This window comes from Camelus ferus, chromosome 25, assembly GCF_009834535.1.
Source record: "Camelus ferus isolate YT-003-E chromosome 25, BCGSAC_Cfer_1.0, whole genome shotgun sequence".
NCBI lineage: Eukaryota > Metazoa > Chordata > Mammalia > Artiodactyla > Camelidae > Camelus > Camelus ferus.
This window is the reverse complement of record NC_045720.1, coordinates 17314159-17335879: the sequence shown is the minus strand read 5'-3', so window position 1 is coordinate 17335879 and position 21721 is coordinate 17314159. Positions and strand designations below refer to the sequence as shown.

Here is a 21721-nt window from a genome sequence, read left to right as displayed (position 1 = left end):
AGTCTCCCTTCTCCAATAAAACCCTGTGATTTGATTCAAAAGAAAAGGGTCGATATCACATACAAGACTCTGCAACATCACACAACCACATAAAACTGTCACCGTGAAATACTGCACTGCATGATTTTGTTACTGCTTCTTTTATTCTTGCAGCAATGGACACACAACCTCAGAGGATGAATTTGCCACTTCAAGGCTCGCCCCTAGCACCGGAGAGAAACAGTAAAAACAGTCTTGGGAACAGAAGCCCATGGGGTGGAGGATCCGCCATCCAGCCTGACAGCAAGTCCACCTCTGAATTAATAATTCTTATACTTCCCACAATCTGAGGGATTTTTTTTTCCTCAGATGAGAGTATTCCTCCATTCCTAGAAAGACGTTCAACCCTGAAATTAAATCCAATGCTACAAACCGCTGAGCAATTTCTTTCATCAGATACTCATACACTAAAGCTAACACCTTAGCTTCAGATGGTAAGTACCATTTTCAAAATAATTATCAGGCATTGGCAGGAGTCTTTAACCAAGGATAAGAAAGTCTGCAAACCTTATAAAAATGTATGTAAAAGTTTGATGTGTACTTTGTTTGAAAGGAAGGTTTTAGAATCTCCAGAGTGGCGTGTAACCTAAAAAAAAAAAAAAATCACAGGATATAAAACTGTTTCTTTAATTATGTGGGTGGGGAGGAATCCTAAATATAGCTATACCCATTAAACAGAATATCAAACAGGATCTAAAGATTTTCCCTCAGCCTAACGTATTTACCTAGAAGGAATGTGATGACGAACTTTTATCATCTGCGCTATACCAGAAAAAAAAAATGTGTTTAATAAAGATAAGTTGAATTCATGCATGTAATTGGGAAGCTTTTGTTGTTATTGTTGTTATGCATTATTGTACAAAGAAATTCTTTATTGTATGAGTAGAATTTAAAAACCTGCTAGAAGCAAGCCCATTCTCGGGCTTATAAAACAAGCCTTTACAGATAATTATGTTTTATTACTCTTCATTTTATAGGGATTGTGTTATACAAAACAAATACCAGATGTCTATTTGTTTTATTCATTTCAGGAGGAAAAAAAATCCTACAAGTACCTCTGTGAATAGAACTGCTTTTAATTAAACACAATGCACAAAGAGCACATAAAAATTAATACTGTTTGAAGCCAGCAGGTAGAAAGTAAATGTATCGAAAAAGCAACCGCAGAAGACCCCTTCCCCTCCTGGCTGAGCTGAGCAAGAAAACATTCCCAGGCTTATTCCTTGGGAGCTGAAATCAGTAAGAGATACTAGAGCAGGTCATTCATAGGCTTGTTCGGGGGTAAATTAAGGCCAATGTTCATGGAAACATACAACCTGGAGGTGAGGGGAAAGAAAAGTGTTTTAATGGCACCTGTATTAAACCACACTCCACATTCATCCTCCTTTATGAAATCAGGCAGGTCTATCCTGATCCATTTGGGTAAAACTGTTGAGATGGAATGAATCAGGTTCATTTGTGCTCCATCCAGAAAAATGCAAAGTGATTTTTGGCATGGTTCAGACTTAATCTGCAAACACCGCAGAAGGACATGTCAAACAGTGGTTGCTATCCTGATTAATACAGCCATGCTTTAAGAAAGAAAGAAGGAAAGATAGAAGGAAAGAGAGAAAGGAAGGAAGGAAGGAAGGAAGGAAGGAAGGGCAGGAAGAAATGGGTGGGGGGAGGGGGAGACAGAGAAAAGAGCTAAAATATGACAGTTTCTCCCTGACCCCAAAGACATAAATCGTATCTGTTCAACTGTCAGTTCTAATAAGAAAGTGAAAATTCAGCATGCAGCATTTTAGACCCACAATAAGAAAAATTTCATTTTTTTCCCATTTGCTTTTGTTTTCTTGTTTGCTTTTGATCAGATCAGAGCAAGACCCACTCTCCACCCTGGTCCCAGACTTTGATATCATCTAACCAGTTATGATTTCTACTCACTTGTGCCAAGAGAGAAAATAAACAGACATTTTGAAAGCGTTATGTGAAGTAGTGTGAAACAGCTTGCAATTTTGTCTGGCAACCAACTTCCCACAAAGAATTATCTACAAACTCTTCCAAATCACACTCATTTAAGGGGTCACACCCCAAATTCCACCTGTCTGCAATTCTGAATCTCAGAATAGTCCTGATTCAGGGAAAGCTTGCCTTTTATCACTTTACATGAGACTGGTATGTCTTTTCAGGTTAGTGGACTTTAGTCTTTTGGTTAAATCAAAAAATGAAACTATTATTTTTATATTTAAAAAAGCAATTAAAATCCTAAGGTTTTTTCAGCCTCTTTAAAATAGATTTTTAAATGAGTGTGGACAACTGAGAAAATAAAATATTTAAACTCATTATCCCCCCCCAAAAAAAAACTCATTTTGCTAAAAATATACTTAGAGTACCCCTTGTTCCCAGATCAAGAATCAAGGATGAATATCCAGAAAGACAGACTGTGATCAGGAATCAAATGCCACACTTTATACTCTACTGTAACCTAATCAAAGAATTATTTTTGCAATGGAATACCTTATAGCTATTAAAATGGAGAGATTTTATATGTGTTGAAATGGAAAAACGCCTTATATATATATGTATATATATATATAATGCTTTTCTATATATATAATGTATAAAACTCAGTAAGTAAAAAAAGAAATTTCAAGAGGAGATGTATATATATTAAAAATAATCCTATTTTCCAGAAAATAAATAATATGTTATGTGCCTAGAAAAAAGAAATATATATTCAACTGTTCAATGTGATATATGATGTATTATGGGTAACTTTCACTTTCTATAATGCTTGAACTTTGAATAATGCTTAAGTATTACTTCTGCAATCTGTAATCACAATTGAAAAAAAAAATTTCCCCCCAAAACATTCACTGGGTTGTGGTTTATGCTCTCTCTCCCTGGGGTGGCTCTATCTTAAAAGTTAAATGTAAACTCGAGCTTCTGAGATGGGAACCCCTATGAGCTACAGCGGCGTGACTTGAATGGCAGGAGGAGGCCTGACGTAAGGTATGGAGTCAGGGAACAGGAAGAGAGAGGGGAAGTGTGTGGGTGGGTGTGTGTCCCTGTGCGTGTGTGTCCCTGTGCGTGCGTGTGTGTGTGTGTGTGTGTGTGTGTACACACACATACGCACACAAGTCAACACAAGCTGAGAGTAGGGAGAGGTGACTCAGACTGGAGGGAGGGCTTTCGTGAACAGCCACAAAGGAATGCCTCTAATGGTCCTGTTAACAGCTGGAGAGTGCCTAGGAAAAAGAGGTGTGTAAAATCCATCCTTGTCAGTGGGAACGGCAGGGGCCAGGAGCTGCTCTGCAGAGAAGTACCCAGGGAAGGCCTGCAAAGGAACGAAGCAGCCCGGGGATGAAGCCGGAAGCTGCAGCCCGCCTGTGGGAAACCGCCCCTGCTGGCTGATGCCACAGACCTGTATCCCTGTGCCTCCTGCTTGTGGTTTCTGCTCTGCGGTTAGAGCCCAGGAATGCTGATGGCACTACAAGTGGGTGGCTGAGCATGGCTTGCGGTGCCCCATTCATCAGCAGACGGTGGGGACTGAGGTTCCTCAGCGGCACAGTTGGTCCCTTCCTGGGAGGGGGCAGCCAAAACACCAAACAAGCAGAGTTGCCTGGAGAGTTCCACCACCGTTCTCCTCCACGACTTCCCCCTCTCAGCCTGCTCCCCAGAAGGAAGTGAGCTTTGAAGCAACAGCAACAGTACCTGGCCAAGAACTGAGGTCTCAGATGATACAATACAGTTCAAGGTCCATAAAGCAGGCGTTAAGGGTATTACTGAATTATGACCAGGAACCCACTCATTGCTAAAGTGACAGTCAAAGGCGCAAGTTATTTCAAAGCTGCAAATCATCACCTGATTTTTGGTGACCCTCTAGCTGCATTCCTCCCATGTTGAACTTCAGGCAAGGAATTCTAAACGTATTTTTTCTATTCAACATCCCATGATGTTTGTATCAACATCCAAACAAAATGAAAGACTCCTGTGAAGTTCCAAAAGTCTCTTTCTGCACTTACAGGCCACTGTGACCAAAAGACATTCATTTGACAAATATTTCTAGAGAAGCCACTATACATTCAGCACTGTGGAAATATCAGGGAAACAGATGAAAAACAAATACATGAGTCTTGAGACAAGACTCACCGATTTAAGTCCAAGTAGAATATAAAGTGTAAAACATCCAAATAACTTGGTGATCAAAAGATGTTTGGAGGCAAATGGTGCAGAAAGAGCCTATTAGAGGCACTTTTCCACCATGAAGGGAGGCGCTGGGTGCTTTGATCCCAATAATTTGGTGGGGGCTGGCTCCTTGTTCTATATTTGGAAAAGATAGATATGAAAGAAAAAGAAAACTAAAAACAATAAACAACAAAAAAAAAGATGAAAAATCCCAGTATATGCCATAGTCTAACCTCCATCTGTTTGGGTTCTGGAATTTCTAGACCAATGAAAGGACTACAATGGGCTAATCAAATGTGGTAACTTTAACTAAGCACCTATCAAGGCAGCTACTCCAGTGGGGGCTGAACTCTGGGGTACAGAGGAGAATGAGCCAGCTTCACCCAGCAATACACCTAGAGAGCCAGAAACTAAATAATTATCATGCAAGGTAGAATGATCTAAGGTTTAAAACAGCCCCAATCTAAATTCCAGAATTCCCCCGGGCCCTGGAATGACAGGATAAAAGGAGGTCCCTCAAAGCTCGCAGAACCCTAACATTACACGGGGTGAGAGAACAGTGTGGGGAGGGAAAGCGTCAGAGGGCCCATCCACACGGGATGGAAACAAGCCCTTCGATTACCATCTCACCTGCTGTGTGTGGACAGAGAAATGCTTAATCCAAGCCTCTGCTGATGAGCCTGGTGATAACCAGGGAAGGCCCTGGGCCTGCTGACTTATGTGCTACTATCTGAAAATCGCCGGGCCACTTTTACACCCCCAAGGGAGACTCAAATGACAGGCTTCAAATGCTGGGTCTTACACCACGTCCGGAGCAGGGCCAGATGGATAGAGCTCCCAGGCCACTCTACCAGGGAATTCCAAAAGGGAGTATTTTAGACTTTAAGAGACGTGTCAAAAAATCCAATTAATTCACCTCATCTAATTAAATGAGTTAATTGGAAATACAATACGGTATTTTTACCTCGCTGCTACCGGAACCTGCAAGTCAGCTTACTGAGAGAAAGAAGGACACATTTTATTTTGTGGCAGTCCTTTGGAATGAGAGGGGGAAAAAGAAAAAGCAGCTGATTCTTGGTTTAAAAAAAAACAAACCCAATATTCAACACTGATCCAGTAATGTTCCCGGGGGGGGTGGATTTTGAATATTTACTCCACATATAAATAAATACAGGCTTATAGTCACTATTGTGCATAAAACACACACCTGCTTCTTGTCTGGAGCCAGGAAGTATCATGTTTGAGGCGATGGCAGGAAGGTCGCACTTTACTTATACTTAATGAAGTATTCCCTGGAGTCTCTTTTTCTACAGCTGATGTTAGAGAGCATTCTGTGTGATTCTGTGATTTACGACAAGGATATAATCCCATTCTAATACACTTTGGGGGGGATGTGGTGGAGCGCTAAGGGACAGACTACGACCCGTGGCACATCTCAAGCATAGTAAGGGCTGCTACAGTGTGGAGTCCAGGAGGAATCAGATCACATCTGGGCTTGGTGGCAGAAATGGTTATTATAGAAAAGCTCTTACAGCATGTTTGTTCATCACTGCAGCTGTGTCTCCTGAGAGAAAGAATGAAAATATAAATTATGATGTGTCTGAACCCTCACAAATCTTCAGAACACAGGCTAAAATTTGCTCCCTAACGTTCGCTCTGGCTGCTGTCGTAAGTTTATCATCGAGGATAGGTACACGCTGCTTAAACTTAGCATGCAGAAAGGGTACTGAGGTCTGGGTTCTGCTGCAGCTGCTAATGTCATCCTACAAAAAGTCATCAGTTGTTAACAGCCATGCAAATTGTGGAAAAGTAGAAAGATATCCACTGTTACCACTTTCTGATTTGCTAAGTACCCCACTGTGACAGGATGGCTCTCCTTTGCCTACTTGAACTGCGAAAGAAAAAAGAAATAGTATTATCTTCTCTATCTCAAAAAGTCAGTTCAGGTGATGCCACCGGCACATCTCCCATGGTTTTAATGCTTTTTCAAGAGGCAGGAACAAGCAGACCCATGAGATGGCTTAGCTTCGCAGAACTGGGGGGAAACATGCGTACTTTTGTAAATGGAAAAAAAAAATTTTAAGACATAAAGTCACATGAATGAATGATTTGCACCCTTGGTTGAACAACTGGGAAATGACAGTCTATTGTATTTTGACAACAGGCACAAGTGCTTGGAATTCTGGGCACTCGTCAAACCACCTTGAGCTTCCATACGTCTCGTGCTACTGTATCATAGTGGACGCTACAGTTATAACGAGCTGTCGACTGATGGGTCAAATGAAAGAAACAAAATGAAAACAATGGTAAATACAAACAGTAAATCTGAAATCGTACAAGACTAACATGGTTTAATGGAACAGAAAGATTAATGACAGTGACAGGGGTTACTGACTGAGTACTTACCAGGTACCAAGCACTGTGTTAAGCATATTACATATAATCTCACTTCATTCTCACAGCAACAACCCTTTGAAGTAGGCATTATTCTTATCCTCATTCAATGAAGGAAGAAACGGAAGCAAAGAAGTACATTGCCCAAGGTTTCACAGCGAGAGGCAGAGCCACCATTCAAATTCAAGGCAACAATTTCCAGAGCCCGTGTGCATGACCTCCATGCCACCCCTGGCTGGAAGTCGAGAGATATGCGTTCCATCCCCCACTGTCACAACCAGCTACACGACCTTGGGCAAGTTGCCCAACTTTCCTGGATCTCTACTTCCTTATCTATATAATGCAAGAGTTACACTAGACCTTTAAGGTCACCTCCATGATCTAATTTCTCGTCCCCCCAGATAAAACTGATACCACAACAGCATGACTGAACACCGTGCTCCTCTCCTCAAACAAATGACAGACACACAGACACAGACATGCGTGTGCAGATCTGATAGCCCAAGTGGTGATGAGCTCACAGGACCCTGTGCAGGAAAACCAGTTAAGGGAAACTGAGGCCCAAGGAGGCTCAAACAGTCCCCAACACCCCCTAGAACACCTACTTCATACTTAGAATTTAAGGGTGCTAATTCTGAGCTTTATTTTTATAGAGACTTAAGATTTATTTTGACAGTGTTATTTACAATAGCCAAGACATGGAAACAACCTAAGTATCCATCAACGGATGAACAGATAAAGGAAATATGGTATATGTACACAATGGACTATTATTCAGCCTTAAAAAAGAAGGAAATCCTTCCATTTGGGACAACATGGATAGACCCTGAGGGTATTATGCTAAGTGAAATGAGCCAGAAAGAGAAAGACAAATACCATATGATCTCACTTATGAATCCAGAAAAACCCAAACTCACAGATACAGAGAAGAGCCTGGTGGTTGCCAGAGGTGGTGGAGGGTAGAAATGGTAAACAGGTAAAAGTGGTCAAAAGGTATAAACTTTCAGTTCCAAGATGAGTAGGTCCTGGGGATGTAATGTATAGTGTGGGGTCTAGAGTTAACAACACTGAATTGTATATTTGAAAGTTGCTAAGAGACTAAGTCTTTAAAATTCTCATCACAAGAATAAAAATTTGAAGCGATGGGGAGTGATGGATATTAACTAAAATTACTGTGGTAATCATTTCACAATATACGTATATTGCTAATACACACATATCATTTGCAATATACACATATGAGATTTCAAAATATATCTATATATCATAATTTGTCAATTTATATGATATATATATAAAATGATTATGATGTACACCTAAAACTAATATGTTATATGTCAATTATATCTCAAATTTTTTTAAAGATTTATTTTGATAGTTAATCCTTCTGCCCTCTTTTACCCTTCTTGGGTTACCCCTTAGAAATGACTAAGTCTAAAGTAAGTTCAGGAAAACACTACTCCTTCTTTGAAGTGTAGGAAACACTCAGATTTTATCTTAGCATAAAATACTGTTCAATTTTTTAAAAACATGTAATATAACTCTACAATCTAAATACAGAAAATACTATACATTTCCAGCCTTTGAATCAGTAAAGGACTGACGGCCCTACATTTACAGGTTTGCAACATCACACTTGCATACTGAGAAATGCAGTTATCATAAAAGGTGTTGCTTAAAGGTAGCTTTTTAAATGCAGTGTGAATTTTAAAGGAGCATGTAGCATATAAGAAATGGTGTTTTCAAGAAAAATGTATTCTCTGTCTCTCCATAAAGCTAAAGCGTTTCAGTATTAGATCCCCTCTGATTAGATCTTCAGATTGGTTCAGATATACAGACCTAGAAATCATTCTGGAAAATGACCTTCCTAAGCTTTGTGAAAACATAAAACATAATTCACATTTAATCAAGTGTCATATGATTGCCAGCAAATCTGAATCCACTTTAAGGCCTAAGAAGGCAAGTAATTGTGATACAGTGTGTTCTCCTTTTTCAGTCTATACACTTTAAATACTTTTATGCAATATCCACACAGTTCTACTAGCGAACACAAACAAGCCAGGAGATTTTAAACGCAGGAAACAGAGGCCACTGGGAGAAACAACTGTACACCTTCCTTTGCTTTTGTTCTTCTTTGCTTTTTAATTAAATAATAAATCTCAATATGAATTCATTAGAAGCCTGATAGCTCAATTAAGCAGTATGTTACTCTATACTCTGGGGCAATGCTTCAGTATCAGTTCACAGAGTTGCGATGTGACCTGAGCAGAAAATGTAAGCCAAAAAGTTATATGCAACCAGCCACCTGGGGGAGGGGGGGGCAACAATTAAGGGGGGACAAAAATCCCCATATCTACAGACTGTTAAAATGAAACGACAAAGAGACCATAATGGTTTCTCTTGTAGCAATAAATTCGGTAGATTGATACTATGCAGTAAAGCCCGTTTAAAGTTCATTTTAACTTGGTTTCACAGAAACTCATCTCCAACAGAACAGTAAAAAGAAAGAAAGAAAGAAGAAGAAGAAGAAAGAAAAAAAGAAAGAAAAGAAACTACCTTGGAGGAAAAAGAAAAAAAAGTTTATTGGAAAACACACACGTCCCATTTGAAAACGAAAAGAAACTCTGGGTAAACTGGCAAATGATGAACTTAGGGGCAGCGCAGGGAGGCCTGTGCTGTGAACCAAAGAGAGTGATGTCCACAGAATCCATACTTTGACTATACGGTCAACAGTGGTAACATTTTGATCAGTTAAATAAATGTAATTTTTTTTTCATTTATCCAACAAAAACTGAGTGCCCAGTGTGGGTCGGTCAGGCACGGTGCTAAGCGGTGAAGGTCTGACAGTGAGTGAGTTCAATGTCACTTTCCCAACAGGACCTTCCCTCCCCCAATATTGAAGCTGTAAAGCCCCCACTCCCATTCTCACCTTGCATCCAAACCACCTGGTGAGCTTTCTAAAAACCTGCACTTCATCCCCAGAGAGTCTGACTGCCCAGGTCCTGTTTCCAGAAGCTCCCCAGGTGGAGAGCCACTGCCTCCAGCCCTTTCCGTACGCTGCTTTTCATCTAGCACCTCTCATACCTGCCGTAACTGACGTGTCTCAGCCTCCAGTCGCTAGACTGTGAGCATCTTGAGGCAGGGATGCATGTCTGGTTCACTGCTGAATCCCCAGTGCCTGTACACAGTTGGTGCTCAATAAGTATCTGCTGAGTAAACTAGTGAAAAAACAATATGGATTCTCCCTTCAGGGCCTATACAATTACTGGACAGAGAGAAAAACAGAGTTAAACAAACAAAAAAAACCACAGCTGTGGCCAAGTATTAACTGTTTCTAACAGCACATCCCAGAAGAATGTGACCAAGTCTGAGGCATCAAGGAAGTGACTCTGGAAGAAATAAAATGGAGCTGGGGGACAGCTTTCCAAGAAAGAGAGAAGAGGGCGTGTGGGGAGACGGAGGAGGAGGAGGAATGTGGTCTCTGCCAAGGGCCTGGGGGTGGGAAGTCAGGTAGAGCTGGGCCAATCCCACCTTAATATCACATGAATGAACTATGGGAAGGCTCCAGGGTGAGTTCAGGATGGTGGCCTGATCATATTTTTTTATCAGAAATGCTGTGGATGATTTCTACCCATCTGCCAGGGTGCTGAGATACACGCACAAAATGTGAAACCCATTCTGGACTTCCACCCATCAGTTCCCACCCCGGGCACCCCTAGGGATGTAGGAAAAAGAAAGCTATACTTACCAGGGCAACCCCCAAGCAACAGACTAGATGTCCCTTCTCCAATCCCAGCCTCCGTATCCCACACCTGGGGTGGGCAGGCCAGCCCTGGCCCAGGGCCACTACCTCTACCTGAGCCCAAGGCCCAAGAAGTCATTCGGGGGGCACTAGTCAGCCAAGAATGACTAGCATTCCAGGCCCACACCACCAGAAAACTACAGTTCTCATTAACGCACCGATATGCATCGTAACACCCAGAAATCGGAGTTAGCCACTAAGACCAGGCCTCTGATAGCGAACTCCAAGGACACCCCACGTATCCGGAGCCCTTGAGGAATCTGCTAAACTTGGTAGATAAGTTTCCAAATGGAGAGCTTCTTCTCAGGGGCACCAAAAATATTTTTGTTTTAACCCATATGAGTTTCAAAAATTTATAAAATCCATTACTTGTTCCTCTACTTTCTTAAAGGCCAGTGATGGCTCGCAGTCAGGGCTGTACTGCGTTGTAGCTCATCAAATATTTACAGAAGCCCAGCTGGTGACAGGCACGGTGCTAGGCGGCGGGGCTGACAGGCACGCTCCCGAGGCGTCTGTGGGACACGCTCAGGCTCGGGGCCAGCTGCTCTCCGACCGCAGCGCTGCGTTACTTCACCTGGGTGTTACATTTTATCATTTCCGGGCCTGCTTCCTTCCATTTAGGTTGCCAGCTGTCCCTTCTTCCCAGATCTGCCTGCAAGAATCCCTCTCTCCTTTCAATTGCCTGCTTTTAATCTGCCGTGGGCTGAGAAACCAGATTACCCAGCTGGTTAGGGATTGTCTCTCTGCCAGACGATTAAATAAATTCGAGGTGAGAAACACAAGTGATACTCCGTAAATCAATCACACTATTGTTCACGAGTGTGTGGTCTTTGTGACCTCGGTTCCAGCTGTGCAGAAGCAGTACGGGGGCCGTGGTTCCAAAGTCAGGCGGCCCTCGGTTGATATTTGAGCTGTGGGCTCTAAGGGGAGTCGCTCTTAAAGATTCTCTGAACTTCGTGTTGCATCTCAAATGAGTATCTTCCTGCTGGGGTGGAGAGAAAGACTAAAGCAGAGACCGCCCATTACGCAGCACATAGTATACTCTCAAGAAATATGAGTTGCTGTCACCATCATCCACCAGGCTCAAACATGTCAGTGCCAACAGGATATGGCTTCAGCAGTGCCTGCCCCGGCCAACTTCCCCTAACCACAGGCCCCTGCCCCAGGAAGCAACTGTAAGGCTGTTCTTTGCAAAAGGATGGCCACCAAGTAAATCAAGTACAGCCATGAGACAGGTTAGCCTTTTAACTGTGAAGTCACCACCATACCCGGAGACATAGCCCAACATGAATGGCTCTCCCCAGAAGGAGCACTGATCCCCAGGAAAGCCAATCAGGCTGGTTTCCTCCAGGGCCTGGATGAGAGAATTCAGGGAAGGCCAGCCAGTGGTCGGCAGACACTCACACGGGGACAGAGGTGCCAGCTAGGGGAGAGATGAAGATCCCAGGGCAGGAAGAAAGGAGCAGACCCCAGGTATTGTGCTGGGTCCTGGGAACTTACTGGAACAGTTCCAGTCCAGCTTCTGCTCCACATCCCCTCACAAAAAATCCTGTGACTTAAGGTGGCCTGAGTGATATTCTGCTCTTCCCAACCTAAGGGCCTGCTGAACCAGCCCATTCATACAAGGTATCCTTCCAGCTGTCACCCTCAACCGGTGAGGGTATTTCCAAGTCATTTGCAAAAGGGACAACCGGCATTCTTAGAGCAGCCACCCAGGGATCATGGAAGACACAGAGTCAAGGCAGTGCCTGACTGCCCCAGAGACCACCCTCCACCTGCTCCCATGCCACCTGCAAGTGCCAAGGCCCCATCCAGGTCTTTCCACAGCCCTCAGAAACAACGGCTGGGCTTCCAGCGCATCTAGCACAATTTCCTGGGGATGAAGCATCAAGAAAGAGGCAAGCAGTTATTTCTGTGGCTTCGTTAAGAACCAGGTTGTGAGCAAACCTCTGTGGTTGATTAGAAGATGGCAGGAAGATGGGTTTTGGTAACACCACCACCCTGCAGAACGCATAGGCATTTCTAAGGTTTTGCCCACCCTACCTCATGTGTACCTTTTCCCGACCCCGTGAGGTGTTATGACCCCCACCCGCAGATGTGGAAACTGAGGCTGAGAGGTTCAGCACCTAGTCCAGGAACGTGTGTGAGTCAGTTACCTCCCCAATCCAGGGTCACTGCTCCCTTCCAAACGGCTTCCCAGAAGACAAGAGGGTACAGGAAACGGGGAGGCCCACCTCCGTCTTACTGCTGTTCAGAGCAATCACCTTGCCAAGAAAGCCCTGAACTAACTAGGCATATCTGGTTCACCGTGCTTTCTGTCTTGGTTTTTAAATCTCTTAGAACAGTGCCTCCTTTGCACTTAGACTCCCAGACTTGACCTGGATGCCCCAGAGGTAAAGCCACCTCCAAAGGACCACAGACTCAACAACCGACGAGCAAAGCAACCGGGGCTTTGATCAGCTGATACAATTAGCTTTAAAAAATGACATCTACCCAGGCTAGGCCCTCAGATTCCGAGACCCCGGGAAAGGCTGCAGAGCACGGGGAGGGAGAAGTCTGCTCAGTAAGAGACAAACAGAGGTTTTTGGCTCCATCGAAAACAAAATTTCAAAGGGAACAGAAGCTGTGGGCGCTTCAAAGACCCCCCGCAGGACCAATTAACACCTACAAGTGTTTATCTAAGCAGTCATTTAATGGTGGCTCCTTCACTAAAATGGTGCTCAGACACACCTCAAAACTAGCTGTTCCTTCAAAAGGGACTGGGTTGGGGGCTGGGGGAGAAAGGAAGTTGTGTTTTCTGAGACCTTAGTCATGAAGAAAATAAATCCTCAGTACAGTGAAATTCATCACAGAATTATAATAACAGAAAGCAAGAGTTGGGAAGCAAGTTAAATCTCTAAGAAAATGTAAATAAACTATGGTACAGCTCTGAGTTACTAAAAAAAAAGAAAAGAAAAGAAAAACCATGCAGCCATTAAAAATCCCACTTCAGTTTTAATAGGATTTTCCTATTTAGTAGGGGAGGAAAATGCTCTCAGAACATGTTAAGAAAAAAGCAACGTGCCAAAATACATTTGACGTCTGACCTCAACTTTATAAAACTGACAGATGAGAGTGGCCCAGAGTTTGTTTTGTTCATTTGTTCACTCCCGGCCACCCCAGCTCCAACACCTATGTGTCTGACACAAACAAGGCACTTCAGGAAAATGTGTTGAATGTACTGACTATTAATTAAATAATAATTAACATATCTATGCAATGTACTTGGATCTGTAGAGATAGAATGATATAATCACAAGGCCAACTACCAAAGTTTAATAACAGTGGTTAGCTCTTATCAGGGGGGCTAAGGGAGAAATTTATATTCATAGTCATATCTTTTGCATTTTCCTAATTTTCCACAAAGGCTCTCTGTGACTTCTAACATCTTTTAAGGGCTGTTCTTCCTTTGGGGAGCCCGAGGGCCTGGCAGCAGTGATATGCCACGTTCCAGAAGCCTGGCCCCTTCTGTCGGGAATGGAATCTGCCAGTGGGCCTCCCATTTCCCTCGGATCACACCTTCCACCTGGGGCAACAGTCACTCCGGTCCCATCTCACCGGTTCACTGACACCTAGTACAGGGCACCCCCTGCAAGGTGCTATCAGTGAGGGCAGAGGTCACACACAATTCACTTCCTCCCTTTTCTGAGACGAGCTCCAGGAGAGATTTAAGGGCAGAATCTACGGAGACAATGTTATAGTGCTCGCTGAATGGAGCAGTTGAAGAGGTCAATGCTTAAATGTCAAAACAACGGGCCATCTTGATCACATCTCTAAGCCAAATTTCTTCCCGGGGAAACGTGTTTATAAATGAAAGCGGTGGGGGAGAAAAAAAAAAGATAGGACATACAAACACCCGATTCATAATAAACTCACTAAAGACAACTGTCAACAGGTAGAAATTTCCTTTGATTCTCGAAGGTGGCAACATTTTGTAGAGGAAAGAGGGTGGCCTTTGGAATCCTGGACGCCCAGCTCCAACACTGCCATTCTCTCACCAGCCGTGACCACGGCTCCTCCTCTCGCCTCTGGGGGCCAGGATTCCTATCTGTAAAATGGGGATTTTACACACAGTTGTCGTAAGGCTGCACTGAGCCAAGAAAGGTACTTTCACACCAGGCCTTGAACAAATCTCTTGCAGTTTGGAGGGAGGAGTCCCTGTTCATTAAAGGAATTTGGTCACAGGAGGAAGAGCTTTGAAGGAAAAACAATCAGTCGTTAGCGTTCATGTCCAAACACGAGCATGCTTGGGGGACGGCGGAATCTGTAACCACTCAGCCTAATGGGTTTGCTCTGAAGAAGCTGTGACGAAAAGTGATTGTGATGAGGGGGCAGCAGGCCTCACAGAGACAAGAGGAATGGGAGCCAGAAAATCTGGGCTGGAGCCTCCAGTCAGCCACTTACAAGCTGTGCAGCCGAAGACAGTCCACCTCACCAGAGCTGGTCTCAGTTTACACACCTGTAAAATGGTCCGACAAGGTGGTTGTGAGCCAAGCAGCCAGGCCCTGTCAAGCACCTTCGGTGCGACGTTAGTGAACCCAACCAAGATCACTGCCGGCAGGTGTTCCCAGCACTGGGCCCTGGCAGGGCACATCTACAGGCCTTTGGACAAAGAGAACAATCACCACCTGTGTGTATGACAGTTCCCCTTTCGGCCAAATCTGTGGCATCTGAATCTGCCGTCACAGTCACAGGGACCAAAGGGGGCCTTCCACGGGTGGAGCCTGCCCAAATCTTAGCAGCGAGGCATTCTCTGAAGGACAGCCTCCTCCAGGCTCCCAGCTCAGGTCACAGACTCCTCTTTCCAGTGTCACTTGGTGAACTGGACTCAATCAATTCGCAAATGTCCCTAGAAGTAGCGCCCCAAACCGCAACCTTTAGGGGTTCCTTGTAAATGCTCTCAGGTGTGCTCCAGAAAGCAAGTTCAGAGCAGGTGAGAAACGAGGGAGCAGGAAGCATCAGAACCTCAGTGCAAGAAGATAGATCGCCAACTTCATAATCTGGCAAGGGCTGGCCCTGTCTTTATTTTAAAACTGTGCTTATGTGGTTTATTTTAGAAATGCTCTTGTGCTACCATATACCTGTGGGGGTAAAAGGTGCTAATATTTTACACTGAAAACCTGAGAAGCACAATTTCCACCTTTCATTCCTCCAGGGTTCACTGCTGGATCACACTTGCCCAAGGTGTCGGGTAATACAGTTTGGGATGATGGGGAATATAAACATAGAATCATTTACTTGTATGCTTTTTTTTTTTTTTGGCGATAAATGCATCTGAATTCAACTTACCATTCAGTGAATTCACAGCCTATTCCCTAAATTGCGTAGGGCTAAATTGAAAGGTCCAAAAAACTCCTACTTAGATTAAACAGCTCCGGGGACCTCCACCTTAGTTAGCAATGAAAAGAAAAATGCAGGCCCTAGAGCAAGAGTTCTCAAGTCTGACAATGCCCTAAAACTAGGTGACAAATGGTGCGTGTATGTGCTTTCTTTGTTTGCAAAGTTTGTCCAACGTCTTTATCAGCTTTCCAAATGACTCCAAGAGAATTCCCATAAGAAACATCATCAGTATGGATCTTCCACTGGCTGGAGAGCTTTCAAGTGTGTCTGTAATTGATGGAATACCAAAGGGGAAAATGCAGAAAGCCTGCTTTCTAGGGCTACCCCTGCTCCTAACCAGCTTGCTGAACTTAAACAAATCCCTTTAACATTCTATCCGCCAGTTTCCACATCTGTAAAATGAGGATGTTGGAAACTGAATGATCACTTACCTTCAAGACCCTAAAAATACCAGGACTGTGAGGAACAGCTTCAACAAACACAGGAAAAGATGTCCAAAAGGTCTGCACAAAATCCTGCCTGTTCCCAGAAGAGCTGCTTAAAATATTCACCACTGCTTTCCTGGGAGGGGTCAAAGATAGAAGCCACCTCTCATTTCCTTCTCTTTCTTCTCTTTCAGAAAACCAAATTTGAAGTTTCCCCTTTGAAGGGATTTGAACTAGGAAGTTCATGCAAAAATCCAGTAATTCTGTAAGGATGCATAAGAAGCTCAAAAGATGTAAAAGAGAATTTCTCGAGAGCCTCATTACAAATCATGTAATCACTGCAGCAACTTATTTTAGCTGGTGTCGTCTACGTCTGTTAATATATGGAACTGATGAAAATTAATTATGGGCGTCATAAAAATGGATGTTTTAATACAATCCTGAAAGTCTGGGTCAGAAATACGGCTCCTTTATTAAAGAAAAGTATTTTCCTTTTTTCCATGTAGCTCTTCTATTATCTTTAGTAATACAAGTTTGATTTTCACAAAAGTGCAGGTGAGACCAAAGTCCTTGACTAAATCTTTATTGCCACATGAAGCTAAATTTCCCTAAAAGCAATTTTTTTTAGTTGATATGCTTGTACATACTCTATAGTATCCTAAATCAACCATGACACCATAAATTTTCAATCTAATTACCAGATCCCAGAAGTCCAAAGGAAAGTTATATGTGGTCGCTAGTGGCAGCAAATTAAACCTAGGAAGCCTTTTCCTAGGCACTCACTAATAAAGGAGAGAAGTAAATGAAAACTGATCCCGTTTTTACAAGCCATTATCAAATGAATGCTTAGGGTTCCCTGAAGCAGTCTAAAACCCATTTCACCGAAGGATAAACTGAGGTTCAAGGTGATCGATCAAAAGTCACAAGATGAAGTCAGTATGAGAAGTCAGACTCAGACAGATGACTTCCACAGACCTAACTACAAGCCTGGAGAGAGATCAGCATTTGATTTGAGGAGTTCCACATCTGACACACGCGAGGCGGACTAACATCAGTGTTAAGTAGTAAAGTACAAGAGTTGCGCTTACTTGAGGACAACACGGGATGCCTGCTACATGGGCATTCTCACAAGTCAGGGCTCATTCTGCAAAGTTCCTATCTTCCAAAGTCAATGGCAAAAGGCAACAATGTCTCAGAGACAAAGCATTCAGATAATGCAGGGAGAAGGATGAGTTAAAACTCCAGGTAGACCAGGCTAAGGAATGCAAACACTCTGCAGCGCCATCCTGTCCTATGAAACAAGGGTAGAGCTGGAAAGCAGGCAAAAGGGGAATGGAGAAAATCTAGTAGTGATTCTGTGAAAGAAATCCCTGCTCGGGAGAAAAGAGGCAACTTACTTTCCTAACTAAATGCCACTCTTCAGAGGAGACAAAATCCTGAGGCCTGACCCCTTGTGGTCTTTAAACATACACCAAAACAAGGGCGTGGGTGTCAGATTTCTTGGCCCAATCACAAAGAGGTCAAAAATGAGTGAAATTTAATTAGCAAAAATTAAAGTTTCTAGGAAACCAACCCCTCCTCCCTTCATTGCCAATCTCTAGAAAAAGCCTCAGCAGAGAATGGAGACATCTAATATTTATTAGGGGACTAGGAGAATAAAGCAGACATGACTGTTGTATCAGATTGAGAGTGTTTCCCAAATAAATGTATAATTCAAATGTCTTAAGGTAAGATCTCAGCTCCAGGCCGTTTAGAAGAATGAAGACCATCATGATCCTTCTGCAAAATGCTATGAGACTGCTTTATAAGATGCTGAAAGGTTAGACTTCATCTCGAGTTACTCCACCATAAACCAGACAAAGAAATTCCTCAAAGGCTATAAGCATTTTTTTTTCTTACAAGCACCCACAGGAATAGGTCAATGTAAATGTCGTGTAAACAAAGCATTCATTACTAACCACAGTTTGTTTCTTTTGTCAGAAAATTTTAATCCATTGCAAATGCACCCAACATTCACACATAACTGTCCCCGAAACAGAGTAAAATTTAGAGTCATAATTGACCCTACAGCCTCGGGCCTTTCTAATGCTTGAAAAGCAAGAGGGGTTGGGGAATCCCAGTGTTTGATACTCTCTCCTTCAGTGTCTATGATCAAGGAGGACTTTAATTTCCCTCCCAATCACTCCTGCAGAGAGGCCAGAGTGTCTGAGGAAATCCGCAGACAACAATCAAACCTTTCATTTCAGGGTCGTTTCCCCACCATGCCCCTTCCTGTTCCAATCAGGTCTGCGAAGCGTTTCCCCTATTCTGCAATTCATGAATCAATTGCAAAATCCGCCAGCCTCTGCCAGTTCCTCTTGTACTCAGCTGAGAGATTCCCCATCCTTCCCAGGGTAGCACAAGGCTGCTCTGGTTTTTAACTGGCGTAACGTGGAAATGCACCGTAGGAGCTCACTAACTCTTTCTCAGCCAGACAGAAGTGAGAGTCTGGGGCTCCCACCCCATCTACCAGGAAACTGACTCTTCAAGCTCAGGTTACAGCAGGTTCAAGGAAACTTGTTTTGACCCCAAGTCCAGTGTGCCAGTTACTGTCACTGGGAAGGAAAAGGAAGAGTGAGAAGGGTTACAAAGTATCCAACTCAGTTACTTAGCAACTGGACAAAACTTGCTTCACTCCAGAAACTAAGGAGGCATCTCACGCCCATTCAGCAAGCAACAGTCTCCGATTTACATGCAAATTGATAAAGACAAAAGGGAAAGGGAAATCTAAATTAGCAACTGGAGTTTACAGCAGTGGAGCTAAGGCCCAGATTTTTAAAAACAGCTTCTCCTGAGGAGGCAGGATAGAGACATATAAACATACATGAATTAATGAATGAATGAATGAATGCAAGATCACAGGCCCCAACCTGCTTACAGTTTCCCTTCATAAAAGTCAATGCCATGGGGAGTAAAGAAGCAGACACAGAAAGTTTCATAGTTAAAATTAAAGCACTTCCACTGCTAACTCAAATTTAAGGTTTACAGAAAGATGACAATTGAAGGATGGAAAATTCCTGGGAAAGCAGTTGCCCCCTGCTCATGAGAAAAGCAAATAAAATCAATCTTGGGGTAAGGTCCCCAGACTGTGGATGGATTCAGAGACTCTCGGGTCCCAAGACCCCCTTACAAACACCCTCCCGGAACCCCTGGGGAAGTGCAGTTTCCAAACGTGAATCAAACCCACACCCTTCGTAGGAGACACATCGCCCTGACGGTTTTCCAAGCAAGAGGGAGGCACTGTCACCTACTTGGCCCAGGAAAGTGCTCCAGGCTTCCCAGTTTGCCCAAGGAGCTCACACTCTGAGTCCTCAGCTCCCAGCCACACGCCCGAACCAGGCTGCTCAGACCCAGCCTCAGAGCAGGAGGAAGAGGACCGGAGGGTTCCTCTGCCCCACCCCCATCCCCCAAATCTCACACCTGACCAGGTGGGCAGGGCCGGGGTCTGACCCGCTGAGGCCCGTCAGCTGAGCCACTTACTTCTCATACTCGGTGTTGTCTCTGTCACAGCGAGAATCCTTGTGCTTTTGCCAGTCTTTGCCATGCTTGCAGGTGGTGAGAAGCACGACGTCCTCCCCGTTATGGACGTGATATAAGGCATTCCTGGTGTCTGACCCTATCCCTGTCAGGTACCTCTTTCCCTTGAATACCAGCATGTACTTCCTGAGAGGAGGGATGGTGTTAAACTTCAAAAACCCCCTCTCCCCTCCTGTCCTGGGATGATCCTTAGAAAAGAGGGGAATAGAAACATCAAAGTTGGGTCGGAAGTTTTCAGTACTGATGCTGGCTTTGGCCAGCATCGCCTGGCCAATGTCAAACCCCACGTCCTCGGTGTAGTCAGGCCAAGTGCCGGAATATAAATTAAAAATTAAATGATTCCTACCATTGTTCCACAAGTGGAGACTCTGCACTTTGGATCTCAAATTGTGCACATACTGAGGTGACAACTGGTCTCTGTCTAAAGTATCCAGACTCAGGACAAAGAGGCACGCCTGGCTGGGGTCCGAGGTGTAGAACCTGGAGCCCTCGATGGCCGCTAGAATGTTTTGGTAACTTTCGGCGATTTTCTCCCCTTTCTGCTGCGGGTATACGTAGACTTTGAAGCCGTTTTTCTTGCAAAGGGTGAAATCGAAGCAGGACTCCATGCGGCACTTCTTGCCTTTGTAGATGCTCGAGTTGGCGTCTCGCTTCTGCCGGGGGGAAATGTGCACGTTGGAATCCTCGTTTTCCAATTGATCCCAAGGAACGAAGGGGCGCAGAGCGTCCGGGAAGCGGGGCCAGAAATGATCCGGACTCGGGTGGTGCAAGCCATTCCGACCGCTGTGCTCTTCTCTCCGGCTGTGGCTTCTCGATGCCCTAAACTGCAAGCCTCCGAAATAAAACAAAAGGGCGAGACAAGAGCCAGCTGAGAGCAGGATGAAATAGCGTTTTTTGGCCTGCATGTGTCCTGCCTGGGTCAAGAGGATTGTAAATAAACACAAGAATCACCCAAGTTTCCCAATCAACACTTTCAGCTCCAGTCCGCCATCTTCCCGCCTGTAAAGACTTCAAACTCTCCGCTCCCACCTTCTCTGGATGCCTTTCCCCAAGCCGTGGACTGATCCAGCGCATGTGGGCGATTTCTTTAACTTTCTCCCCTTCGGTCTTTCATCTTTGGGTTGCACAATGGACGGGAGAGAGCGGGGCTGAATATTTCGCACCCAGGGCGGGCGAGCAGCGGACTGTAATTTTCTTGCATGCAACAAGACGGAGGAAAAGAAAGAGAGGGGGGAATAAAAGCTCCCGATGCCCAATCAATGGCAAGACGAAGTGATTTCCTTGCCTCTCGGATTCCTCTCGGCAGCGCGGAAAACGAGCCCCGGGAAAGCAACTTCAACTCATCCACACACTCCCGTGCAGAGCACTCCGGTTCCAACAAGTCAGCCGATCCCCGGGTTCAGCCGGCTAGTGCATCTTGCAGCTGGGGCGCCGTAACCTCACAAATCCCTGCATCTCTCTTTATTCCCTTCTGCAGCGGCTCCAAGACTCCGGCGGTGTTTACTCCTGCGCTCGCGGGGCCGGCCCCCGGGACGCGCGGCGGCCCGGCTTGGTGGAGGCGGCGGCGGCGGCGGCGGCGCTGGGTGACGGCGGCGGCGCGTCCTCCCCGCGGGCAGTGCCGGCCCCGAGCGGCGCTTCGCAGGCCCCCGCGCGATCGCTGCCGACCGCCGCGTTCGGTCGCCGAATGTTACCCGGTTCTGAATGTTACACTTACACATTCCATTCCCGACACGACAGCGCTGACCTCATCCATCCACGCAGCCCGCGCTGCCATTGGCCGAGCGTCACGTCCGGGGGGGGCGGTGCTTCCGCTGCGCCCATTCATAACCCCCGGCCACCGGCCGAGGCGCCGGCGCGGCGCTGGGGGTGCGGGCGGCGCGGGGGCCCCGGGGCGCCGAGGCCGAGGCCGGCGGGCGGGCCGGCGGGGCGCGGGGCA

The 21721-nt window shown here is 44.9% G+C and overlaps 1 protein-coding gene across 2 annotated transcripts in view; it reads right to left on the bottom strand.

Moving 5' to 3' along the window:
• Positions 1–21503, bottom strand: part of EXT1 (exostosin glycosyltransferase 1) — a 258787-nt gene extending 237284 nt beyond the window's left edge. Inside the window, exon 1 of one of the 2 annotated variants that reach the window (XM_032467876.1) lies at positions 19729–21503. In XM_032467876.1, coding sequence (XP_032323767.1) covers positions 19729–20690 — 962 coding nt within the window. In that variant the 5' untranslated portion in view covers positions 20691–21503. The remainder of the gene's footprint in view (positions 1–19728) is intronic. The other variant, XM_006186470.2, reaches the window with a different exon arrangement.
• Between the last annotated feature and the right edge of the window lie 218 nt (positions 21504–21721).